General features: G+C 49.9%; 1 protein-coding gene across 3 annotated transcripts in view; it reads right to left on the minus strand.

Moving 5' to 3' along the window:
• The window catches only part of Lims2 (LIM zinc finger domain containing 2), a 36,170-nt gene extending 15,862 nt beyond the window's left edge, over positions 1-20,308 (minus strand). The window contains exons 1-2 of one of the 3 annotated variants that reach the window (XM_041659882.1): positions 20,171-20,308; positions 1,249-1,408 (exon numbers count right to left, since the gene is read on the minus strand). In XM_041659882.1, coding sequence (XP_041515816.1) covers positions 1,249-1,404 — 156 coding nt within the window. In that variant the 5' untranslated portion in view covers positions 1,405-1,408; positions 20,171-20,308. Of the gene's footprint in view, positions 1-1,248; positions 1,409-12,077; positions 12,365-19,424; positions 19,520-20,170 lie in introns of those variants that run through there. The other 2 variants (XM_041659883.1, XM_041659881.1) reach the window with 2 other exon arrangements.
• Between the last annotated feature and the right edge of the window lie 4,662 nt (positions 20,309-24,970).

Genomic DNA, 24,970 nt, shown 5'->3' on the forward strand with positions numbered 1-24,970 from the left:
CCCCAGTTCCTGGACACAGCACAGGCTGGTATGCCCTGCTGGTTTTTTACATTGGTTCTGGGATTAACCTCAAGAGCTCATGATTACGAGGCGAGCACTCTGATGAAGGAGGCATTTCCTCGGCCCGGGCGTGAGTTAGTTTTTAAGAACAGCTGTGTTTAGAAAGGACTTAACTACTTGCTCTTGTGAGCTGCTGTGGGCAATTCAGGGCCCTTGACTTTTCTCTGAACTATTTCAAGACTCAATGACCCCACTCCTGGTCCCACCTGGTATCCCAGCTTCTTTCCCAACTGCCCCACAGCCTCTGTGTGGCACGACGCCCAGAGCCTTTCTCTCTCTTCCACTTTGCTTCCGAGATGGTCTCCTTGCGTGGCCTCCCACGATCTGATCGTGTTACAGGCACATGTCACATGCCTTGAGTAGAGGGGTCTTCTTTACATGTGGGACAAGGATGTGACTCCTCTTTTCCAAACCCAAGGAACTCCAATCTCTTACAGAACAGAAGACCCCAAAGGAGAGCCACTAAGACAGGAAGATGGAGAGTCTCTGTCTAGCTCCTGCCACTCTCCCGCTCATCCCCTGCTTCTACCTGTACCAGCCTCTCCCCAAATATCCCACATGCTTCTGCTTCAGTACCTCTTCATGTGCTGCTCCTTCTGCAAGATCTCTTTCTGCAGAGGAGTGTGTGTGTGTACATGAGTGTGTATGCATGTGTGCATGTGTGTGTGCGTGTACATGAGTGTGTGTATGCATGTGTGCATGTAAGTGTGCGTGTACATGAGTGTGTATGCATGTGTGTATGTGTGTGTGCGTGTACATGAGTGTATATGCATGTGTGCATGTGTGTGTGCGTGTACATGAGTGTGTGTATGCATGTGTGCATGTCTGTGTGTGTGCGTGTGTGGATGTATGTGTGTATGTTTATCTTTTCTCTTCTGGCCTCATCAAACATCACCTGCTTACCCAACTCCAACCATGAGAATTCTTGTTTCTAAAGCATCCTCCCCAGATAATGGAATCACTCAGCCATTGCATTCACTGTCTGACCCAATGGACAGCGAGTCGCATGGTGGGGTTCTTCCTTCCCCAGGGTTGCCCACAGCCTGTCCAAGGGCAGCGGAAGAAGAGTGACTGCAGAAGTTCCCAGCTGAGGGACGGGCCAACACAGTGTGTGAAACTCAGCGTTGCTGCCTCAGAGCCTGGCCAGGTCACTCTTCTAGAACAGGCTACTGTCCAGAACCTCCTCACCTCATAGAAGAGCCCCTCGGGGAAAGGCCGGAAGCACTGTGCGCACACAAAGCAGTGCTCGTGGTAGAGCTCCCCATTGCTGTTGACGATGCGCTCGGTGGGGGCAAACCGGGCCTGGCAGCGCTGGCACATGGCGTCAGCCAAGCATTCAGACATGTTGCTAGAGGGAACAGAAGAAGAAGGAGGTCAGCACTGGCCAGCAGACTTGCAAGACTGGCCCCAGGGACACACATGCCCCTGCTTAAAAGGTTCAGGTGGATCCAACCTTTAAGGAAAACAAACACGGCACGAAGTTGTAAATTTCCTTAAAACATGAAATGTTGTTTGTGCAGGGACACACGCATGGGGATGGGGGGGCAGTCTCAGCTGTTGTTCCTCTGGTACCAGCCACATTCTGTGTGTGTTTGGGGGGGGGCAGCATCTCTCACTGACCTGGATGGAACTCACTAAGCAGTCTCAGCTGGCTGATGGGCAGGCACCAAGGACGTACCTGCCTCATTCTGAGCCCCTCCCCACAGTGCTGGGGTGTAAGTACATGTCCTCCCTCATGACTGCTCCACCGTAACCTCTCCACCACCATGCCTGACCCATCTAAAGCCATGTGCTGCTTAGTTTTGTCACTCTGACACAAACTAGAAATGTCTGGGAAGAGAGAGCCTCAGCTGAGGAGCTGCCCCACCCAACTGGCCTTGGGCATATGTAGGAGACATTTTCTTCACTAGTGGGTCCCGTGGGAGGACCCAGCTCATGGTGGGTGGATCTGGGTTTTTAGAAAGCAGCTGAGCCAAATGTGGGAAGCCAGACAGTGAGCCGCTGTCCTCCATGGTCTCTGCCTCGGCTCCTGCTAAGTTCCTGCCTGACTTCCCTCAAGACAGACCGTGGTGCAGTGTGTAACCAAACACACACTGCCTCTCTCTCTCTCTCTCTCTCTCTCTCTCTCACACACACACACACACACACACACACACATCTCTGGGACTCACTGGCCTGCCAATCTACCTTCCTGGGTGAGATCCAGGGAAGAGTGAGACTCTCATTTAAAAAGAAAAAAAAAAGAAAGAAAATTAATGTGGAGCTCTGGGGAGATGGCTCAGTGGGTAAAGCCACTTGACACACAAGCATGAGGACCTGAGTTTGAACCCCCAGAACCCATGTAAAAGATAAGGACAGTATCTCAGGCATGTGTAGCCCCCTCCCAGTTCCTATGGGGAGGTGGGAGACAGGGACCGGAGAATCCCCAGAAGCTCACAGGCAAGCTAGGCTGACGTGCCCAGAGTGGAAGGTGAGGACCAATACCCAAGGCAGGGGGCAGCACATCTACACAGTCCAGAGCTAAGCAGATCTCAAACTCCATCCAGAGAACTGTTGTTTTCCCATAACTCGGGATACATCTCAGAATTCCCCAGCCATGACCAGTCCAGGGAAGGCCTGTGGCCTCCAGCACTCCCTGCCAGAGGGCAGAGGGTCAGAGATGGACAGACATTCCATACCCTCCTTCACATAGTCAGCCCTAGAGCCAAGAGCAGCCTGTCCGGCTATCCTCTGAAGAGATAACCGCCCCCCCCCCCCCCGCCCTCAGAGCACAGCACTGAGCGTGTGCACCGCCCTGCTCCCTTTCCTCAGCCGTCACCCCCAGCTCTCCAGACACCCATAGACTTGACAGATGACACAAGACATCCCTAGGCCTGACAATAACAGGGCAGTCTGGGACGAGACGGGGAAGTCTTTCTGCTCCAAACACTAAAGGAGGCCTGCTGAAGATCACCTGGGAATAACTCACGCCTCTTCCTGTCCCCTCATCTCCCAGGGCGTCTCACAGGCCTGGCCAACCTAGACACCTTCTTCCTCTACTCTAGCCTTTGCTTATGAGTGAGGGGACCCGGGAAGAAAGATGATAGACTTCTTTTAAAAGTTCTTCTTGATGCTGGTATAGTGGCATATCCCTTTAACCCCAGCCCTTGAGGGGTACAGAGGCAGGTGGACCTCTGAGTCTGAGGTCAAACTGACCTATACAACGAGTTCCAGGCCAGCCAGGGTTATGTAGTGAGACTCTTTCTAAAGGAAATATAGGGGGTTTTGGGTTTTTTTTCTCTTTGTTCCATTTATTTATTTATGGTGTGTGTGTGTGTGTGTGTGTGTGTGTGCACGCACGCCCGCATGTGTACCTTGTTACCATGTATGGGGGTCAGAGGACAACTGGCAGGAGTTGGTTCTCTCATTCCACCATGTGGGATCCAGGGATTGAACTCAGGCTTCGTGACATGTCTTAGCCTGATCTTGAACCTGGTCTTCCTGTCTCTGACTCCTCATGTTGGGAATCAACCCAGGACTTCTTGTATGCTAGGAAAGCGCTCTACCAACTACATCCCTGGCCCATGCACCCAAGTCCTGTGAACTTTAGTACCCTCATCTGTAAAACAAGTCCAGCGCCGGCTGCTATAAAAGGCAATGCCTGCAGGAGAGTCTGTTATACACAAGCTACTTCCTGCCCATCACTGGGTCTTTGCGGAATGTCTGCACTATTTCAAGCTCTAGCCAGTTCTGGGGTAAAGAGGGGCTTCCTGGGCAGCAAGCACAGTCTCTAAAGTTCCAATGGGAGTTTCCTTTAGCCAGCAGCTTCCACCCCTGGGACGATTTGGCCTGTCTCCCTAGCCACATGAGCATCGGAGGTCACCAGGTTGCACACAGTTAACAGGGCACACAGTTAACAGGGCCTGACACAAAGACAGCCTTATTTCTCATTGTGAGAATATTGGGAAATTAACACACTGCTTTGGACAGCCTTACACAGCTGCATTTTCACTGTCAGAAATATATTCCAGAAGCTGAGGATGTGGTTCAGTTGACAGAGAGCTTGCCTCGCGTGCAAGGGAGCTGTGGGCTGGATCTTTAGCCCTGCGTAATACTGGGTACGGTGGCTCAGTCCTGTGATCCTAGCACTCAGGAAGTGGAGGCAGGAGGATCAAGGTCAGCACCAGCTGCACAGCAAGCTGGAGACCCAACTGAGCTACATAAAACCTTGCCTGCAAAGGAAGAAGAAATGCAGGAAGGAGAAGAGAGCAGAGAAGTAGGACAGAGCAAGGGAACATATTCCTATCCGAATCTCCAAATCCATCCGAAACCTGCCTTCTAGAAACCTTAGTTATATGCCTCTGGGCCAGCAGCTCCATCTCTTTTTACCAAGAACACTTCAAATAGGTCCCATGAAATGGCATGAGGTAGGAACCAGAAGTCAGGAGCTCCATTAACATGTGTATGCACATTCCTGGGGTCTTGCCGGAACCTCAGCTTCTGTATAGGGCCCACATCCCTCATTGGGCCTTGGTAGTGTTGTTTGTTATATCCACCCTGAGGTCACTTTCAGTCCCTCACCACCTGTACCCTGTCATCACAGTTCACAGCAGACACAAAGTTGACCAGGGAGGGCCCCATTCCAACTGACTGCATGCAGGTGAACCACAGGTCCTTACCTGAGCAATGGGATCACCTAGGCCCATGCTTGTCTGTGCTGGGCCCCCAAAGAAGAACCCGCATATGACAGGTGATTTGCAGATAGCCACAGACGACAGATAGCAGCTGAGTCAGCATGGCCTCCCCAGTACCTTCCCTCTGTCTCTGTTCTCTGCCAAAGATGACGTGCGCACACATAGGCATGCATGCTAGTGTTCCTATGGGTGTGGAGGTCAGAGGCTGAGGCCAAATGTTTTCTTCACAACCTTGTTTTTTAGACAGGCTCACTTACAGTTCAGCTCCCAGAGATCTGCTTGTCTCTATCTCCCTGGTGCTGGGATGACAGACAAGAGGCCAGCTCTCTTTTGAAAGATGGTTACTGGGATCTGAACTCTGGTCCTTCTGCTTACATGAAGCACCACATACACTGAGCTGTTTCTTTAGCCCCACAAAGACATTTTCAGGGCTCAGTCCTTTCACTCCCCTTCAAACTTCTCTGTCATTGGCAGGAAATTCAGAAAAACCTGAGTGATGTCAGCCCCGGGATGGCTTCCCTTCCTGTGCTACCAGGTCTTCATCCTGCCCATCTGTGACCGTAGCTCTCTGGCCCTCCTCCCCCACACTTCATCCTCCACCTACTCCTCTGGGGACACGTGCTCCTTAATGCCAATGACCCTATGTCCACTGTCCCATTCTTCTCAGGTTATCTTCTAGCCAGATGACCCTGAGGCAACATGTATAGGAGCCGTGTCCTCTGGTCTCTCTCCTCTGGGACTCCCAGAATCCTCCTAACCCCAGGTTAACCCCCGAGCTACTATGGGGACCACCCCAAACCCCGCTGTCTCCATCTACCTTCTCTCCCTTGTCTAGTTTCTAGAGAATCAGGCAGTTGCTGCTTGAGAGGCTGTTTAACCTGTGCTGGAATCACAACCATATTTTGGTAGTGATGTCCTTGACCACTAGCCCAGGTTTGTGCCTCTCTAAGGTGACACTAAAATCACCTAGTCCCTAGCTGAGGAGGTGGTTCCATTGGTAGGGTGCTTGCCTGACATTTCCAAAGCCCTGGGTTCAGTCCTCAGCAAGAAACACGTGAAACCAAGGCTGTAATCCCACTACCTGGGTGATGGGGGAGTGTCATATATCAATCTGTTGATTTCATTGGTTAAGCAATAAAGAAACTGCTAGGCCCATTTGATAGGCCCACCCTTAGGTGGGTGGAGTAAACAGAACGGAATGCTGAGAGAAAGAAACTGAGTCAGAGAGACACTGTGCCCCGCTCCCAGGCAGATACACGCCATGAAGCTCCGACCCAGGATGGACGTAGGCTAGAATCTTCCCAGTAAGACCGGTGCCCACAGATTATTAGAGATGGGTTGATTGGGATGTCAGAATTAGCCAGTAAGGGCTAGAGCTAAAGGGCCAAGCAATGTTTAAAAGAATACAGTTTCCGTGTAATTATTTCGGGTAAAGCTAGCCGTGGGGGCGGCTGGGTGCCAGGGACGCAGCCCCACCGCTCCTATTTCAACACCTGGGAGATGGAGGCTGGATCCTCCTTGGCTGCATTGAGACAGAGTTAGCCTGGGACACACAAGACTCTGTCTCACAAAATAAAATAGCCTCAGTCTGAAAGCCACCAAAGGGACGGCATGGAACTATTGGTCTCTGGTGCCTATCTTTGGTTCCTTAACCTACCCAAGTGTTCAAACCTCAGACTTTATCAAAACCAGCTCCAACAAGTGGCGCCTGCTCCCCCACCTTGGCTCCAACCCAGCCCTGTTCCTGTGCCTTGGGTAGCCAGCCTGTCGGAAGGACCAGGAGGGGTTTCCAGGCAAGTACTCCAGGCAAGTACTGGCTTTTCCGGCCATTGTTGTTGGCAACCCCTCCCCCCACCCCAAGTCTCTCACCATTTACCTGAGCTCTTTGCAAGCCTTGCTTGGCCAGAAAGGGGAGCTGCAGGTACAGCCCCATCTAGCTAGACACACACACACACACACACACACACACACACACACACACCACCACCACACCATACCACCCCCATCCCGCCATTAGCCACCTCCCCCTTGGTAAGGCACAGCAAAGAGAAACTCCTCCGTAGGACAGGAACTCAAGTTACTGGCTGGATTGCCAAAGGGCAGCAGTGTTAGATCTGAACAGAAAGGATATTGTCCCTGCTAGGCAGTCAGCTCCCAGAAAGCAGGGCCAGAGGAGGGCTCCGAGCCTGGGCAGGTCCCAAAACAGGGCTGAGTTCTATCCCTTCCTATATAGTGGGGAGCCTGAGCTCCTGAGCACACTGCGGTGGGGTGTGTGGGAAGCAAGGAGTATGAGCCAAGCCAATCCTTGGAATGGTTAAGAAATGGCTGCCAGGAGGTGGTGGCGCACACCCTTAATCCCAGCACTTGGAGGCAGAGGTAGGTGGATCTCTGTGAGTTCGAGGCCAGCCTGGTCTACAAGAGCTGGACAGACTCCAAAGCTACAGAGAAACCCTGTCTCGAAAAACCAAACCAAAACAAAACAAAACAAAAAACAACAATATAAAGTTAGTTTCAGGATAGGCATCAAAGCTACACTAAGAGACCCTGGCTCCAAAAAACAAAAAATAAAAACAAAAAAGAAAGAAAGAAGAAAGAAATTAACAGCCAAGCAGGTGTATGCCTTTAATTCTAGCCCCCGGGAGGCTGAGACAGAAAGTTCAAGGCCAGCCTGATCTACCTTGCAAGTTCCAGGCCAGTCAGGGCCACAAAATGAAACCCTGTCTAAAAGTTGAAGAACAAGAATGAGAAGAAATAACAACAACAAAAGAAAGCAGCCGCGGCCCCCACACATGTTCACGTGCCACCCTGCTTCCCTCTCTGAGAGCTTGCTGCATGACTGCCAGCTTCAGAGCCCAAACCCTGGGCTCTTGTCCCCTAGGATCTTGGCCAATCAAGAACTAAGTCCTTGCCTGGGAATGGAACAGCTGGGAAAGCACTTGCTTTGCGAGTGTGAGGACCTGAGTTCAGACCTCCAAAACCAGTTTAAAAAGCCGAGTGCAGTGGTTAGCCACCTGGACTCCCATAGTGGTGACATGGGGTGGGGAATGCCAAAGCAAAGCAAGGCAGAGCTCTGGAAGCTCCCTGGCCAGCTGTCCTGGATAATGTGGGGAACTTGTAGGCAAATAAGAGACCCAGCTAAAAAAATAAAAGAACAAAGAAACAAAAGGAAGAAAGAAAGAAAGAAAGAAAGGAAGAAAGAAAGGAAAGAAAGAAAAGAAAAGAAAAGAAAAGAAAAAGGGAAAAGGTATCTGAGAAATTGAAATTGAGGAATAATATCCAAGGTTGCCCTCTGACTGTCATACATGGTCCATGGTCCATGTACCATGCACATTCACCCCATATATTCAGCTGCCCATGGGTGCACACACACAAAAGAGCCACGCATTCTAAAAAGAAGCCCACATTGCCAACATTTAGAGAAATCCTCATGACTTTTACTTGACACCCAAAGACAACTGCCCTAGGAGACTATGGGAACCACAGCCACTGCTGCCTGAGCTACCACTGTAGTCACTAAGACAGAGGCAGAGCAGGGAACCCAGTGAGATCAGAGAGCATGAGTAGCATCTTCCCAAGCCGTCCATCCTACGGACACATTCGCCACTGCCTTTGACTACCTAGGGTCCTCAGACCACTGAGACAAGGGCGAGCCTTCTGCACTCAGGTGCCAAGAACACACATCAGCAAATCCAGAGGCAGAGTACTCATTAACAAGCCCTGCCCAGAACACCATCTGTAAGGGCAGCCAACTCCAAAGTTGCCCAACAATGATTGATTCAACAAATATTTTTAAAGGCCATGTAGAGGCTGAGTCCAAAGAAGACAAAAGGCTCCAGATGCCCGCATGCCCACTCTCTGATGTGGATAGCTGCAGACAGACAGAGGCTTAGGCAGAGAGTTTTGGTAGGCAGCATTAATTGCATGCTTCTCCCATACAGAAGTCTTAAATGCTAGAGTCCAGAACTCTCGACAATGTGCCATTTAAAGACACATGAACGTGGTGGTGCATAGCTGTAGTCCCAGCCCTCCAGAGGGAGAAGCAGGAAAATCAGAAGTTCAAGGTTGCTATTGTCAACTACATATTGAATAGGAGGCCAGCCTGTCTTTGATATCTATATTTATTTATTTATTTAGTGTGTGTGTGTGTGTGTGTGGTCCTGGTAAGATCAGAAAGGGTGAGTACAACCGAAGATGACCAATGGCGGATCTGCAGAAGCAACCCCTCTATGCCTACCTTATGACTGTCTTCCTCTTTCATGTATTGGCAATTGTGTGCTCCCTGCAATAAAACATGCAACCAAAGCCATACCATCTGAAAGTGGAACATCCTTGGGGGGAAATCCCAAGGAAGCCATCTTCCTCTGTATGATAGGAGGTGGTACGCCTCCTTCATAAACGGAGTGTACCATGCAAGTATGGGAATGCTCCTCACCCCCAAGATCAGATGAATCAGAAAATGGACTTTGGTTACTGGAAATGTGAGATAGAATCTTAGCAGACTGGGGTAGTTGCTACATGGCTCTGTGTGTGTGTGTGTGTGTGTGTGTGTGTGTGTGTGTGTGTGTGTATGTTAAGCATGTGATCTTCCCAGAAAAAAATGACCCATATAAGGGAGGAGTCCTTTTAAAGGGAATGAAGTTACAATAACATGAACAAGTTTGCACTCCACCCCACTCACCCTCCCTCCTACCTCATCCACCCTCCCCTGCCCACGTCTTCTCCTGCCCCCATTCCGGGTCGCTTTTAAGGGATGTGGTAGGAAACAAAACCGAGAGAGCCGCACCTGGCTTGGCTGTCTGACTACTGAAGCAATGACCCCCCAAGAAATCAGAATTGCCCCAGGACTCTCATCGTGGGGGAGAAAGATGCTGAAGCCTGGAGCCAGCTGGAAGAGGGGCTTGTCCCCAGGATTGCAGAAGAGGCTGGAGCTGAGACCGTGATAGGCCAGGGATGGGCAGCACCACACCCTGACCAGGACCTCTTGTCCATTGTCCATGCTTTCCTCTGCCTTCTTTTAAAGCTGAACTGCACATCAGGACCCTAAAGATGAATTGGGGTGGGAGACAACTTAGGCAGTCACGGGACCCCTGCTTCTCTTCCCAATGCGACCGCATTGAATATGCTTTCTCTGTCTTTCATTATTACTTGTCTGTTTAACTGGCTCATTGAGGAGATGGCAGACAGAGCCTAGGCCCTGACTCTAACAGCTCTGATGATAACATCCTGTCCACTCCACCTCCAGGAGGCCCTGACCTTGACTTCCTGACTCCATCCTCTCAGCCTCCCTGGCTGCCGGCCTCCTGGCTGTCTCCTTCAGCCATCTCCCTGCACAGCACCAATGGGCACATTTACAAAGGGTGCTACGCCAGGTCTTCTTTGGCGGCTCCTTGCAGCCCTCCCTCTGTTCTTGCCTGCCACTACCCCCGGGAGAGGTAACCAGGAGGGTCCTGAGGGGTGTGAGCCGAGAAGCTGTATCCTTGCAGCCTGGATCCAAGCAACATAAAGGACTGGTAGGGGTTCCAGGATCCAAGCCTGAAGACCTGGCCCACCTCACTGAGGCAATGGACACAGAACACATGACGTGGGGCTAAGGAACCCCCACAGCTCCTAGGACAAGAAGAGACTCGTCCACTCCAAAGTCTGAGTCAGATGGGTGTTCCTCCCAGAGAAGCCTGGCTAGGATCTCTGTGTGTACAAGGGACGGAAGCCAAGCCTGGAACCTGTGGTGGACACAGTGTCATTTCACAGCTACTTAAAACCCACAAACAGGGAATGCTTGAAGGCAAGACCTGAAGAGAGGCACCAAAATGTTCAAAGAGGGCATCACTGAGGGGCGGCACTGTGAACATTCCCTGTGCTGTCCTGTGTCTAGGGGTTTCTCTGTTCTCTAGGACGAACAACGGTACCCAGGGCAGAAAAGAGATAGTTGTCCCCTGTGACCCCATGGCTAGCAGATCTCCCAATCTGTGCTCCCACCACCAAAAAATCTTCCTGAATTTTCTTCTTGTTGGCTGCCCATGACCATGACCATGACCATGACCATGACCATGTCCAGAGAGGGTTAGCAGTCTTAGCAGGTGCCTCACCTCTCTACTCTGGATCTCACTTCCAGTTTAAGATAAAGTTGGGTGTCTGACTCTGCCATGGCTTTTCTCTCAAAACTGAGGGCTGAGGATGGAAAGCCAAGAAATTGGTAAGGATTTCTGCCAGGAACTGGGAGGGGGCACTGAAGAGGACACAGAAGGGGCCACACCAGTCTGTGGGGAAAGCTTTACCACCTGGGGTGGGGCAGGTCCTTGCAGTTTTCACGCTGGGGAGTACCCAGAGCTGAGGCTGGGAAGGATGCACTAGGAAGCAGGAGGGCAGGGTGGGTCTCACTTCATGACAGACTACATAGTGTTTCCCAACGCAGGGCTACCTCAGGACACCCAGTCACAGCGTTGGTGGTCAGCAGCAGAGTGTCCCTGAGGCAGAAGACTGTCCTGTGCCTCAAGGGATCTTCAGGACACTAGCTCACACTACTGGGCGTTGCCCTGACTCCCAGGATCCTTAACCAAAGATTGCAAAAAGGCACAGGGCTCCCCAGGAACCCCAGTGTAGCAATGCATAGCGCAAAAAGGTGCTCCTGCCATCTCCAGGCTAATAGAGGGCCCTGATCCTCAGGAACCAGCCTTTCCAGTCCAGCTTTGACCCACACACTTATACCCAGCCATATTCCAGAAGTAACTGCAACGCCAACACTGGCTGGACTCTTGTGGACACGTGACCCACCTCGGGAACCTCTGGATCCCGGATTATCTTATCTGTGGAAAGGTACCAAGGGACCTACTGAGTGTCTTGCCCTGGGTAGACTAGAGGGATATTCCCTGCTTCTCACAGAGCCCTGCGCTTTGGGTTAAGAGACAGTTCCCCCACAGACCCCTAAACACCCTTTTACACAACCATGCACACACACACACATGCACACACACCCTGTTTTACAGAGGAGATAATGGAAGGATCTAGAATGACTATCACCCAGGATCACACACAGAGAGGTGCCAGGGAAGTTTACGGTTCTCAGCCACATTTTAATGCTTTCATCTTTAGTTGGCTGTGACCTTGGACAAGTTCCTGGTCTGGGTCACCCTGAGGGAATCACTAGCTTAGAACTACACCTGCTATTGCCCACACACACCCTCGAGCAAGAGAGTGGGACCCCCCTCCCCTACCCGCTGCTCTCAGTCCCAGGGGGTTGCAGCTTAGGAGCCCCAGGACCACGGGACTTCCCGCTACCACGGTCCACACTCCCGCATCTGTCCCAGCCCATGTCATCCTCCACCCGTAACCTAAGACATCTGTTACCTTCCCGTCATGGTGGCCACGCGCCTGGCAGCCTAGCACCGGTTGGCAATCCACTGGCTGTGTCCCCGACAGAGGAGTCACGGTCCCGCTGAGAGAGGAACACACCCAAACCTCGAGTGCGGCTCCGCCCAGCCGACAGCCGGGATGAGGGGTGCAGGGGACAGTCTCAAAGGGGCACGGGGGATGCCGGTGCTAGCGTCAACCCTGGAAATTCTAGAAACTGACACTAGAGACACCCAACTTGAGTGGGTCGGTCACGTCCTCTCCAACCCGGACTCCGTTGCCACCTCCCGGATTCCGGGCATACTTTTCCTTTTAAAGGGAATGAAGTTATAATAAACAAGCACAAGTTCGCACCCTACCCCACCCCCATTCACCCTCCCTCCCACCTCATCCACCCTCCCCCACCCTCATCCCGAGACACTTTTAAGGGACGTGGTAGGAAAGCAAAACTGAGAGAGCCAGTGCGCGTGCGCGTGCACTTCCTTGGCGTTCCCACTGCTGCCCCAAGCAGGGGAAAAAAAAAAAATCGGATTTATGCCTCCAAGACATTTCTGGGCACCAGCTGCCTCCCGGGGCACTAAGGGACTCTGTTAGTCCCTTACCCTATTAGAGAGGGCAAGGTCCATCTTTCTTGCATGGAGAGCTTAATCTGCCCTTAAAACCTAACATCAATGCTTTCCTGAAAAACGCACAATTTATTTATTTAATTTTTGACAAGGTTTCATGTAATCCGTGTGGTCCTCAAGCTCCCATTTATGTTGCTAAGAATGACGGGGGCTCCTCTTGCCACTGCCTCCCACCCCGGGGATTACAGAAACAGACTCGGTTTGTATAATGAAGGAGGATGGAGCCCAGGGTGCTGGGCAAGCTAACTAAGCACTCCACCCACTGAGCCAGCCAAATGGTAGGCGGTATAGACTCCTGCCTATAGTGAAACACCGCTGATAAATCAAGAAAGATTTCCAGCCCTGGTATCTGATGATATAAAAGCATTTAGGAAGTCATTTTCTCCTCACTTGCTGAGAAAAACCTGTTCTCATGCAGCTGACGTCACCAAAGAGTGGAATCTACAGTTGTTGTTTTTATTACTTTTTTGCGCGTGTCTTGGCCCTTCCTGTCAAGTTGTAATTTGTGGATTGGTTAAACACAAAGTGTGAAAGATTCTGCGGTCGGGAGAAATGTTTCCACAATTGTCAACACAGAACAGGCGTGCAAGGCTGAGCAGAAATCGCCTGCTGAGCGGTTTAATCAAGGGTAGAGATGGGGGTGGGGCAAAGAGAACTGAAAGTCAAAGGCGGGGGCTGGGAAGGTGGTTCACGGAGCAAGCGTGAGGACTGGGGTTCAAATCTCCACTACGTAAAAAAATTAGAATTGGTTGGTCCTACATGCTTGAACCCCCAGTGCTGTTGAAGGCAGAGGCAGAAGGACCGGTGGGGCTCACTGGTTGCCAGTCTAGCTCTGGGCTCAGTGAGAGACCCTGTATCAAAGGAAGATGGTGGGGAATGATTCCGGAGACCACTCAGTGTCTTCCCCTGGCCTTTGTGTGCATTTACCTGCCCTTCTACCTCCCACTTAGCATACACCACACACACTCACACAGGGACATTGTTTGACTGTCATATGGTTATAGACATGCAGGGATCTGCTTACGGATCTAAGATGATTTGTTTACCTGCTACTCAAAGGACGTTGCTTAGTAACACTAGAGATGCAGAGCATCCAGAAAGACCAGCCCCTACCATGGAGGTGCAGCATTCTGACTAATGGCTACCGGGCACATCCTGCAAAGAATGTGCGTTGCCTTGAGCTGGGAGGCAAAGGGGTCAGGCACTGCATCTTTTGCAACTGTTAGCATTTGCTGGAGATATGGATGTGGGCATGACAGGTGTTATTTTGGCACATGCATGCGTACATGGTAGGGGTGGGTATGGGACTGGAGGGGGCTTTCCTGGACAGTGGTGGGGTATGACAGCGGGGCAGGTGGGTGAGGGGATGTCTAGGCTGTGGGACTGTGGTTTGTGTTGGGAAACCGAAGCAGGGGATGAACTAAGAACTCTACCATAGGTGTGGGAAGTTTGATTCCGGTACAAGTTCAACCTCAGGGTTAGAAGGGTCCCTGAGGACATCCTTGTGAGTAGAGAACCCTCCATGAGAAGGGAAGGAGCAGAAGTTGTCCAGGCTGAATAGGGCAGTCCTGGTAAGAAGGAGTGACTGAGGAGACAGCTTGGTCAGTAAAGTTCATATCCTCTAAGCATGAGATCAGAAGCAACTTTTAAAACACAGAAGCCAGGTGTAGTGGTTCGTGAGTTTGTAATCCTAATACAGGGGAAGCTTGGTGGCCAGCCAACATAGCCTGTTTGATGAGCTCTTAGCCAGTGAGAGTCCTGTATTTGAAAAACCAAGGCAGACAGCACCTTAGGAACAACAGCTAAAGTTGACACTCTAGCCTCCACACATGCATGCGCACACATGTACCTGCATCCACACACACACACATGCACCTGCATCCACACACACATGCACCTGCATCCACACACACAAACACCTGCATCCACACACACATGCACCTACATCCACACACACACATGCACCTGCATCCACACACACACACATGCACCTGCATCCACACACACACATGTACAAAGAAAGAGATTCAGGGATGTCATGGAAGTCAGAAGAAGAGCTCTAAGGAGCCAGGGAACAGGGACGGATCTGGGATTGGTATAAGCAGGCCTAGGGAAGTAGGGGCTCCACACCCAGAGAGGAAGGGGAGCAGGCAGCCTAGAGAAAGGCTGAGCTCAGGAGGCAGCAGGGGTATTATAACTGCCCTGAAAGGAGGAGGAGAAGCACACAGATCTGTGAGGTCAAGGGGTAGGAGTGGTGTTGCCTTGTGTCTGAGCTGAGGTTGGTAAAATGGAGACAATGGACACTCAGAGAGAGGCCTGAATCACATACTGAGTGCTGTGCCTTGGGAAAGGAGCAACAGATGGGCTCTGAGAAGTCTGAGGTCAAGGACAGGACATGGAGTGACACAGGTCCATCCCAGAAGGAAACGGAGGCATGGGAGCTTGCCAGGGCCAGATGAGAGCAGATGAGCTCCCAGAGAAGGCAGCAGATGCCCTGTTATCCCTCAGTGTGTTTTCTTCCCAACCCCGTGCTGTTCAGGGATGGTCAGGAACTCATGGACGATGCAGGGCGTGGGACTTCTTCTAGTCACCATGCCAGACCAATGAGATGAGGAGGAAGAGAACTCAAGGTCTCCAAGTGCCTCAGCTGGCTTCCTCCAGTCCCTCTCTAGAGCCAAAACCAAGTCCCACATGAAGAGGAGAATGAGCAGGACCTTGTAGCCCTTCCAAAATATGATGCTTAAGCTTGTCAATGTGGTTGATTTTAGAATCACCATGGGAACAAATCTCTGGGCGTATCTGGAGTTATCTAAAGTGGACTGAGGGAGAAGGTTCTGAATGTAGCCTTTCCATGGATGAGTTTCCAGACTGAACTAAAAGGAGAAAACAAGTGGCCATGAAGACGGCACACGTGGGCAAAAGGCACCTGACAAACCGAGTTCTGTCCCCAGGGCCCACAGGGCAGAAGAACGAACTCCCACAAGTTGTCTCGACCTCCACAAGGGAGCTATGGCTTGTGCACACCCAGACACGTGCACATACTGGGAGCCATGGCATGTGCACACCCAGACACGTGCGCATACTCTAATGGCATGTACACACCCAGACACGTGCACATACTGGGAGCCAAGGCATGTGCACACGCAGACACGTGCACATACTGGGAGCCAAGGCATGTGCACACGCAGACACGTGCACATACCTGGAGCCATGGCACGTGCACACCCAGACACGTGCACATACTGGGAGCCAAGGCACGTGCACACCCAGACACGTGCACATGCTGTAAGGCTAACCTTGGCTGTCAACTTGGCCCCAGAATCAACTAAAACCTAACTCTCTGAACTCTACAGTGAAGAGTTTTCTTGACTAGATCCTTTGAGTAGGAAGGCTCACCCTTAATCTGGATTTATTTTTAAAGGTCTGAAGACCCACCTTAAATCTGGGCCACATCTTCCAGTGTCAGAATACATATAAAGAAAAGCAAGAAGGAACCTTGCTTTTTGCCTGTTTGCCCTCCTTCTGGATGGCAAGTTCATCAGTCCTGCTGCTGAGCTGTTCCTTTCGGGCATTAGGACCTGCTTCTTCAGGACACCAACACAGCCTGAAGGCCAACTGAGACGTTCAGCCTCATGGACTAAATAACTACCGAAGTCAGGAGACAGCCATAGCGGAACCAGCTGAACAACAGTCTATAAGCCACTCCAATAAAACCCTTTTAATACAGATTTATTATGTCCTGTTGTTCCAGGAACTCTGACTAATAAACATACATGCAAATGAATAAATGCAGTAACTTTTTATAACTAAAAATAATTATGACAGTAAAGTGGCTGAGTATAAGCTTTTATCTGCTTCCTGAATGTGGATCAGACGTGACCAGCAGCCACCTGCTGCTGCTAGTGCTGCTGCCCTGTCTGTCCTGCCGTGAGGGGCTGTATTTACTGGGACTGTGAGCTCAATAAATTTGTTTGCCAGATATTTTGTCTCTACCATGAAACAAGTAACTAATCCATATGCCACAATGGACAGGCCCTGCAGAGGAGGCCACATGCCTTTCCCGGCAGACAGGAGGGTGTGTGGACACCTGTTACAGACAGCCGTACGGGATGTACCAGCTCCCTGACGGCTGGCCTACCTAAGCTCTCTCCCCTGACTCCAGGCTATGACTGGTTTCTGTGAGGAGTCAGAAAAGGGGTTGGCAGTGAGAATAGAGGTAGGAGGAAGGATAGAACATCCCTACTTGGGAAGGAGACAATCTCATAGCATCTGGAAAGTAACTAACCAACATCCATTAACCCGGGCCATCTACCAAACCAAAGCAATTCACTGGGTAACACCATGTGGTTGTCTGATTACTTCAGTCAATAACGCCATTGTTTGACGGTATTTTCTGTGGGGGCTGAGGGAATGAAATGTGGGGAGAGACTCAAAGGGAGAAAAGGTCTAGGGACCAGCTCAGAGACCACTTGGCTCTGGAAGCCCTGTCCTTCCTGACAGTGTGTTTTCTGCTTCAATAAATACCCATTTTTTACTCCTTCTGAGTCTTTATTTCCTTTATCCATGGGCATTCGGTTCTTTGTTCCCTCCGGGAAGAACCCAGACACCGGGGCAGCCGACACATGGTACCGACAGTACCCTCCCATTTCCCTTTCAAGACATCAGAGAGTAAAACCAAGCCACGGTGGAGTAACCTAAACCCGTATTGCTGGGGCCTAGTCAGTCATATATATCCTGAATAAACCCTGTCTTTTTTTTTTTTTTTTGGTTTTTCGAGACATGGTTTCTCTGTGGCTTTGGAGCCTGTCCTGAAACTAGCTCTGTAGACCAGGCTGGTCTCGAACTCACAGAGATCCGCCTGCCTCTGCCTCCTAAGTGCTGGGATTAAAGGCGTGCGCCACCATCGCCCGGCTAAACCTTGTCTTTTATTACTTTGACATATATGGCAATTCTTTATTTGTTTCTTTCTACACCAGTGATCTACACAGTGAGTTCTAGGTGAACTAAGGCTACATAGTTAGACCCTGTCCCCCACCCCAGAAAAAAAAATGTGGTGGCATACTTTTAAAAAGTAACAGTCATACCCTTCCAAGTGCCTAGCTGACATTCAGTCCTGTTCCAGCTGTTTAAGCTGATAACTGACTTGGGAGATAAAATCGGCGGATTTTCAATGTGAATATGATCCTCTGGTGATTTAATGGTGTGACTTGCTTTGCTTCAGTTTCTCCTGGTTTGGGGGACAAAGTGGGGTACTTTGCTGAGGTCCCATTTCATCTTCTCTAGAAGGACATAAGACACCTCATGCTAAAGGATTGGTTGGTTTTATAACAGAAAATGTCCCTAAACTCTTTATCTCACTTAAATGAATCCTGTTTTAGTTGCATTCTTTATAGAAGGCCCTGCTCAGGTCTCGGTCCTAGGAATGGTTTTGTAGTCAAATATTAACTGTTGAAAGCCAAAGGGTAGGTTTGTGCATGACCTAGTGTTGTCTGGTAGTCTCGCTCCGGGAGGGCGTGGACTCGTGAGCCTCAGGAGGTAAACAAGAAAGTCACACGTCTGGGAGAACAACAGCCCCCTCCCAGAGAAGAGAATATCTGGACTGCCTGCAGGTTTCCCAGAGAGCTCTCGGGCTGGAGCTGGGGTGGGCTTTGGGTGAGGCATCTGCCTTTGGGTCGTCCCTACTCCATGTAAGGAACTTCATCACTTCTAGCCCAATAAAAGCCATTGGTTCAGCAAGGCAGACATTGGTCTAGCTGTTGCTTTGGTTTGCCATGAGCTCCCTCCTTTGGGTGCCCAGTCATTAGGTGTTGCATCTTTCCAAGGAAAATCTAAGACACAACAGCACGTGTGTATGTCAATGCATTTCCTGATGATGTATGTGCACCTGTGCGCATTGCATACAGTAGTCATAGCTTAATGTGTAGTAGTCCTGGTCACAATCACTCTCCCTCTTATTGTTTGAGACAGGTCTCTCACTGACCCAGAACTCTCCAAGGAGGCTAGACTCCCAGGGATCCACCTGCCTCTGCCTCCGCCTCCTTAGCTCTGAGATTACAAGCTATGTGCCACTACAGTTTTAGGAGGATTTTCTTGTTGTTTGTTTTTAAAAGAAGAACAAAACAAGAGTTTTAGGATCAAACTCCGAACCTCATACTTGCAGATCGAGCATTGAACTGACTGAGCTGCCTCCCCGGCCTAAGAAGGTTGATGAGGTCGGCGGGCTCATAAAGTAGACTTGGGGGAAATCGCCGTGAGGTGGCATATTCCTGAAGGGGAATGGATGCGGTTTCACGTAGAATTTTTGTCAGTTCAGTTTCTATCTCTGAGATTCATGTTGGATGAAGCTTAATACAACTGGTAGATAGATGTTCTAGGTAGATACTTTTTCTTATTGTTTGAGTTAGCACACTAAATAAGTTTATACATATCATTGTACTTTGTACGGATTTGTTCCCTCTCACTCTTTCTTGCTCCCTTTCCGTGTGTGTGTGTGTGTGTGTGTGTGTGTGTGTGTGTGTGCGCGCGCGCGCGCGCGTGTATAAACATACATGTGGAGGTCAGAGGACAAGCTCTGGAGCCATCCGAGACTTTTTTTTAGACCCAAGGATCTTACTGTCTCTGCTTCCCCAGCCCTGGAATCACACAGTGCCTCGGTTTTTCATAAGTCCTGGGGATGAAACTCAAGCCCTCCTGCCCGCAAAGCCTGAACTTGACTGACCTTGCCGTGTCTGCGATCCTCCTGGTGTCTTTAAAGTCTCATTGTTCTCTAGTCTCAGACTGGAGCTGGACCGAGGAGCTTCACAACTTCCCAAAACTCTGAGGAGGAAAGTGCCATCTGCACCTCTGGCCCGGAAAGGATGCCAGTCAGCAAAGCCCTTGCAAATGGCCCTTCATATTCAGGAGCGCCACATATCCGCATCACAGACCATTTCAGGCTTGGCCGCCCAATTGGAAGCCACTGTGGGGCTGGGGGTGTGGCTGAGTGGCAAAGCATTTGCCCAGCATACACAAGGCCCTGGGCCCCATCTCTAGCACAAAGGGAATAAAACCAATGCCAGTTTACCCCTGCAGGGCCACAGCCACTCTGAGACCATACCACCTACAAATCAAGATACATTTCGCTTCTTCTTTCCCATTGTGACAACCAACCCTGATGGGCAACCCTTCCGTCAGAGCTTCCCCAACTTCATTCCCAAAATGGTCAGCAGCCCACCCTACCATCCCCCAAACCCGATGTGCCTCCAGAGAAGGCTCATTGTGCAACCAAGGTGAACGACCACACTGGCCAGTCCTAGAAGGGCAAGAGGCCCAGGGCTGTCCCCTTCCCTACCTAGACACATGAGCACAAACACTTAGAGCCTAAAAGGTGGCAGGGAGATTCAGGGTTGGGGCAGAAGACACAGTTGGTTAGTAGAACAACCCTCCCAAGTCTAGAACTCACACATCACAGCTTCCTTTCTTTACCTTGGTAACTGAGATGATGTTCTGACTCCCTGGGGCCCTCCTTCCCTGAGGGCTTCCAGAAGCTCCCTCTGGGGGCTACCCAGCCTGTTGGAAAGACTAGGCCATAACCAAGCGTCCCACTACCGCAGCTCCCAGGCGCTCCACTCTCACCTCTGCTAGGCAGGAGACTTGGCCTGAGGGCCAAGCCTAGAAGGTGTGGCCGGAAGCACTTTGGGGTCGGCCAAGGACAAGCTAGGACAGAAAAAGTTTAGGACGGAAAAGCCTGCCTCCGGAGAGGTCCAGAATGACAGGACAAAAGTAGTGAGAGCCACCCTCTGACTTCAGAGGGGCTGGGAGGGACAGCTGTCAACGTGAATTCTTCTTGGGGTAAAGAGGTCATGAGCCTTTAGTAAGGCCAATGTCCACAGGGCAGATGGCCAAGAAAACGGAGCCCATTGTGCCTAGGGAAATGAATGTTTTTTTTTTTTAACCAAGATATCTCCGATAAATATTGCTTCCCTGGAAAGTCTCTGGACCACTTATTTTATCATACTTGTTTTCTTTGATAGCTTTCTGCTATGAAACTCTCTCTGCTGGAAGATGTGCATGGCTAGGAAGAATGACAGTCACCTCCAGTGTCTCCACCCAGGCAGCTGCTGGCCACACGCTTACGTGCGGACTCGGTGTTCATTGGCTTGTGTTGTCTCCTGGTTTTGTTTTAAATGTTACATTTATGTATATGAGTCTTTTGCCTGCATGCATAGATGTGCGCTATGGGTGTGCCTGGTGTCTTCTGATGCCAGAACAGGGCACCAGGCTCTCCAGAATTAGAGTTACAGGTGTGGGTGCTGGGAACTGAATTCAGGTTCTCCGCGAGAGCAGCAATTGCTCTTAATCACTGAGTCACCTCGGCAGCCCCTTTGGTTTTGTTTTTTGGAACAGTCTCCTTTCGCCCAAGCTGGCCTTGAGTTCAAAGCACTTGGCTACTGACCATGCAGCCAAAGACGACCCTGACTTTCTCCTGCCTCCATGTCCCTAGTGTTCGATTACAGCTGTGCACCACCAACTCTGTTATCCTTCGCTGAGGCGGGAACCCAGGCACTATTCACGGTGGGCAGGCACTCTACCAACTAAGCCACATCCCTGGCCCAAGTGATCCGCGGCGATAACAGACGTTTGTCACCCTCTAGGTTCTCATCTGAGTTTACCCGATCCTATAGCCCCTTTCGGAAAGGCTGCCCAGTAAACCTTTGTCAAAAGTCAAGTTGTTCTAAACATTTTGGAAAGTTTCCTTTTCCTGGGCTGGACACCTGAGTTTACTGTGCACTTCACAAACCAGGGCTTCAGAGAAATTGTCTGCAGCACTTCTCCTCCTGAACTGAATTGGTATGAGTGGAAAGGACTTTAGTAAGTTTCAACGTCTAGGTCCTTTAAAAGGCAATTTGTGATTTGCGGCTTTATTGTTTATGTGTTTGCGTGTCTGAGTGCATGTGTAAGCACCATGAGCATGTGGAGCCTTTGGAGCTCAGAAGCGTCTAATCCCCTGGAAATAGAGCTGTAGGTGGGAACTGGCGTTTGAGACAAGGTCTCACTCTAGCCTACACTGACCTGAGATTCACTGTATATTTCAGGTTGGCCACAATCTCCAGGAACCTCCTGCTTCAGCCTCTCCAGTGCTGAAATGACAGGAGGGAACCACCATGCCCAGCTGGACATTTTCTAGCTACCCTAACAACTCTAAAGCCCTGATCCCCGCGGCAACTGGTGGCAGGGATTTGTGTATGTGGTTAGTGATTGAAGGCTGTTTCTTCTAAAGGGGACAGCCTCTGAAGGCCATGTTGTGTTCATGTTAGCCCAGCTACACAGTTCACTCATAGTCAGTTTAAGCTATTTATTAGCCAAAAAATGTACGTAAGCCTCTTGTATATTTGGGCAGTTGTGTGTGTGCATGCGTGAGCGTATGTGTGCACGTGGAGACCAGAGGACAACCTCTGTTCTTGTTCCTCAGGAGCCACCTACTTCTATTTTTGTTTTGTTTCGAAGAAGAGTCTCTCGCTGGCCTGTAGCTCACCAAGCACTGTGGGCTGGCTGGCCAGCAAACCCCGGGGACCCACCTACCTCTGTCTCATTGGTACTGGGGCGCAGGTGCACAGCACCGGGGACCTGCCTACTTCTCTCTCGTTGGTACTGGGGATACAGGTGCACAGCACCCCCAGGGACCTGCCTACCACTGTCTCGTTGGTACTGGGGTTGCAAGTGCACAGCACCATTCCCAACTTTTTTTTTCTTTTCTCTCATGAGTTTTGGGGATCAAACTCATGTCTTCATGATCACAAGGCATGCATTCTACTGACCAAGACATCTCCCAAGCCCCCAAAGTAAGAGCGGTTTTGTTGTTGCTGTTTTGTTTTGTGTGTGTGGTGTATGAGAACTTTTTAAAAATTGGTTTTGTTTTGTTTTTTACCCTGTACTACTGATCCACATATAGCTCAAATGCTGCTACTACTATTGTTTTGTTCTATTTTGTTGTTTCCTTTATACTCAATTGCAGCCAAATACCAGACTTCCTCATTTTGATCATTTCTCAGAATGTTGCCCTGGCCATGCATGTAGTCTTCCAGCTCCCCGGGGATACATGTGATTTGTTTTAAAGTCTGGTTTCCTTAAAGATCTTTGGCATTGGAGTGGCTTATTGTTCAGGGAATGTTTGGTCAGAGACTGTGGATCTCTGCGTATCATGGTTAATCTTGGCTGTCAACTTGAATAAATCTGGAATCAACTGAAAGGCAAGCTGCTGGGCGCTCCTGTGAGGGATTTTTCTCTCTTACCCTCACTTACCCTGTTGTCGATAAATTTCTTCACTGATGCTAGAACGAACTTCTCTGGGCTTCTGGTATAGACCAAAGACCAGCAGCTCTCAGGAAACCTCCAGGACTTCAGCACAAGTTTGGGACTGCTGAGGACTCCTGGAGACCAACCAACATGCTGGATTCTTAGTCTCTTCTATTCAGCAATTGTTGGGCTGCCCAGCTCCACCATGACTGTGAATTTAACAATTCCCCATTTAAGGTGTAGCCATTCTTCTACCAGTTCTAGTCTTTTAAAAATCATTTTATTCCTTTTTATGTCATGCGCATTGGTGTTTTGGTTGTGTGTCTGTCTGTGAGAGCGTGTCAGATCCCCTGGAACTGGAGCTACAGACAGTTGTGAGCTGCCATGTGGGTGCTGGAAATTGCACCTGGATCCTCTGGAAGAGAAGCCAGTGCCCTTTAACTTCTGAACCGTCTCTGACTAATACAGATTGTGGCACTAGAAGTTGGTTTTAAAGAAACAGAATTGTAAGGATGAATTTCTCTAGTTGATTTGGTGATATCTGGAGCTAACTCTCCAACTCAATAAAACCGGAAGTTACTAACGACTCTCCTGATGGCACAAGGCACTGAAAGCACCCGGTGTGCACTGTGGAAAGAACTACGCAAGACAAACACAGTTGACACCCTCGCTCACCTCCTGTGAGGGGCGAAGAACGTGGTGACTCCGTACATACAACTTTTGAAAGCAAAGAAAGCAATGACGCTGACTAGCTACTTCTAGCATCTCTGGATACAGTGAAAAGGGAAAAGACTAAGTTCAGGGGTAGAAATTAATTGGCCCCGTCTAAGGGTTTCTAAGTGTACCCTGGAAAAGGGTCTTTCCAACTCCAGCAGCCATGGCACTCAAGCTGCAGAAAATCAAACTGAAACCCTCACCGTACAACTGGCCAACCTGGAGCACAGCTGAAGTCCCGCCATGGAGGGCATCAGCCATAAAACTGGGGGCACTGGTTAAAAAGGAGTGGGGTCCTCTGACTTGTGCAGGAGAGCGCTGAAGAGGTCGTAGCTCTCCAACTCTCGGGTTCTGGTAGGTTTGCTTTGGTTGAGGAAATAGTCTTGATGTAGAAGAAATGTGATTGCTGGTTGATTAATGGGCTTGTTGATGTGTAAAACCACAGCTGACATCCTAAAGGAACAAGAGATAGTTTATTCTGGAGCCATTTTGAGTGACCATGGCCTGAGAATACAGATTTGTGGCACACCAAATTCCATGTTCCAACATGGAAACAGTTTCACAGGGCTTTTTTGTTTACTTTTGTTTTGTTTTATAGTTTTACCGAATAAAGAAAATCACAAAAGAAAATCAATTTTAAAATATATTGGCGGGTACACCAGAGATATAGGCACAAGAAGATGGGGACAGCTATTTTATAGGGCGAAGATGTGACGTGATGAATTCTTAGATCTTGGGTTGGTGCAAGCCAGTGTCCTGCTAAGTTAATAGCTTCTAAGAGGCTTTATTTTATTATCACAAGGTATTAGTTCAGACAGGGAGTGGGGCGAGAATGTCTATCCCAGAAGGTTAACACTAGCCCAAGATAAGGCAACTAGCCTCTTGACCTAGCAAATCCCAATCTCTCCACAGCACAGAAATCCAATTGGACCACCAGCCTCTGCAGACACATGCCATCCAGGAGGTTTTGTTATTGTTTTCAGTTGTTTGTCTCCTCGCAGAAACAGCTTCTTTTTAGAAAAGCTCTCATTCAAGGGCGGTAGCCAATGGGACTTGAAAAGAGCATGGCTGGAAAATTGGTGAGAAAGGCTTTTGGGGAAGAAGTTTTTAGATGGATCTCACCAAATTGACAAAGGATGTGAAGATACTTGTGTTCATGAAAAGGTGACTTCTACAGAGGAAGAGTTTAGTAGATAGAGCTACAAGAGCTAGTTCCAGTGTAGCTAAGGTTGTTACACGGTTACACAGTCTCAAAAAACCATGAAAAGAAATAGA

Source organism: Microtus oregoni, unplaced genomic scaffold, assembly GCF_018167655.1.
Source record: "Microtus oregoni isolate MIOR12 unplaced genomic scaffold, Mior012 000011F_ref0000422, whole genome shotgun sequence".
NCBI lineage: Eukaryota > Metazoa > Chordata > Mammalia > Rodentia > Cricetidae > Microtus > Microtus oregoni.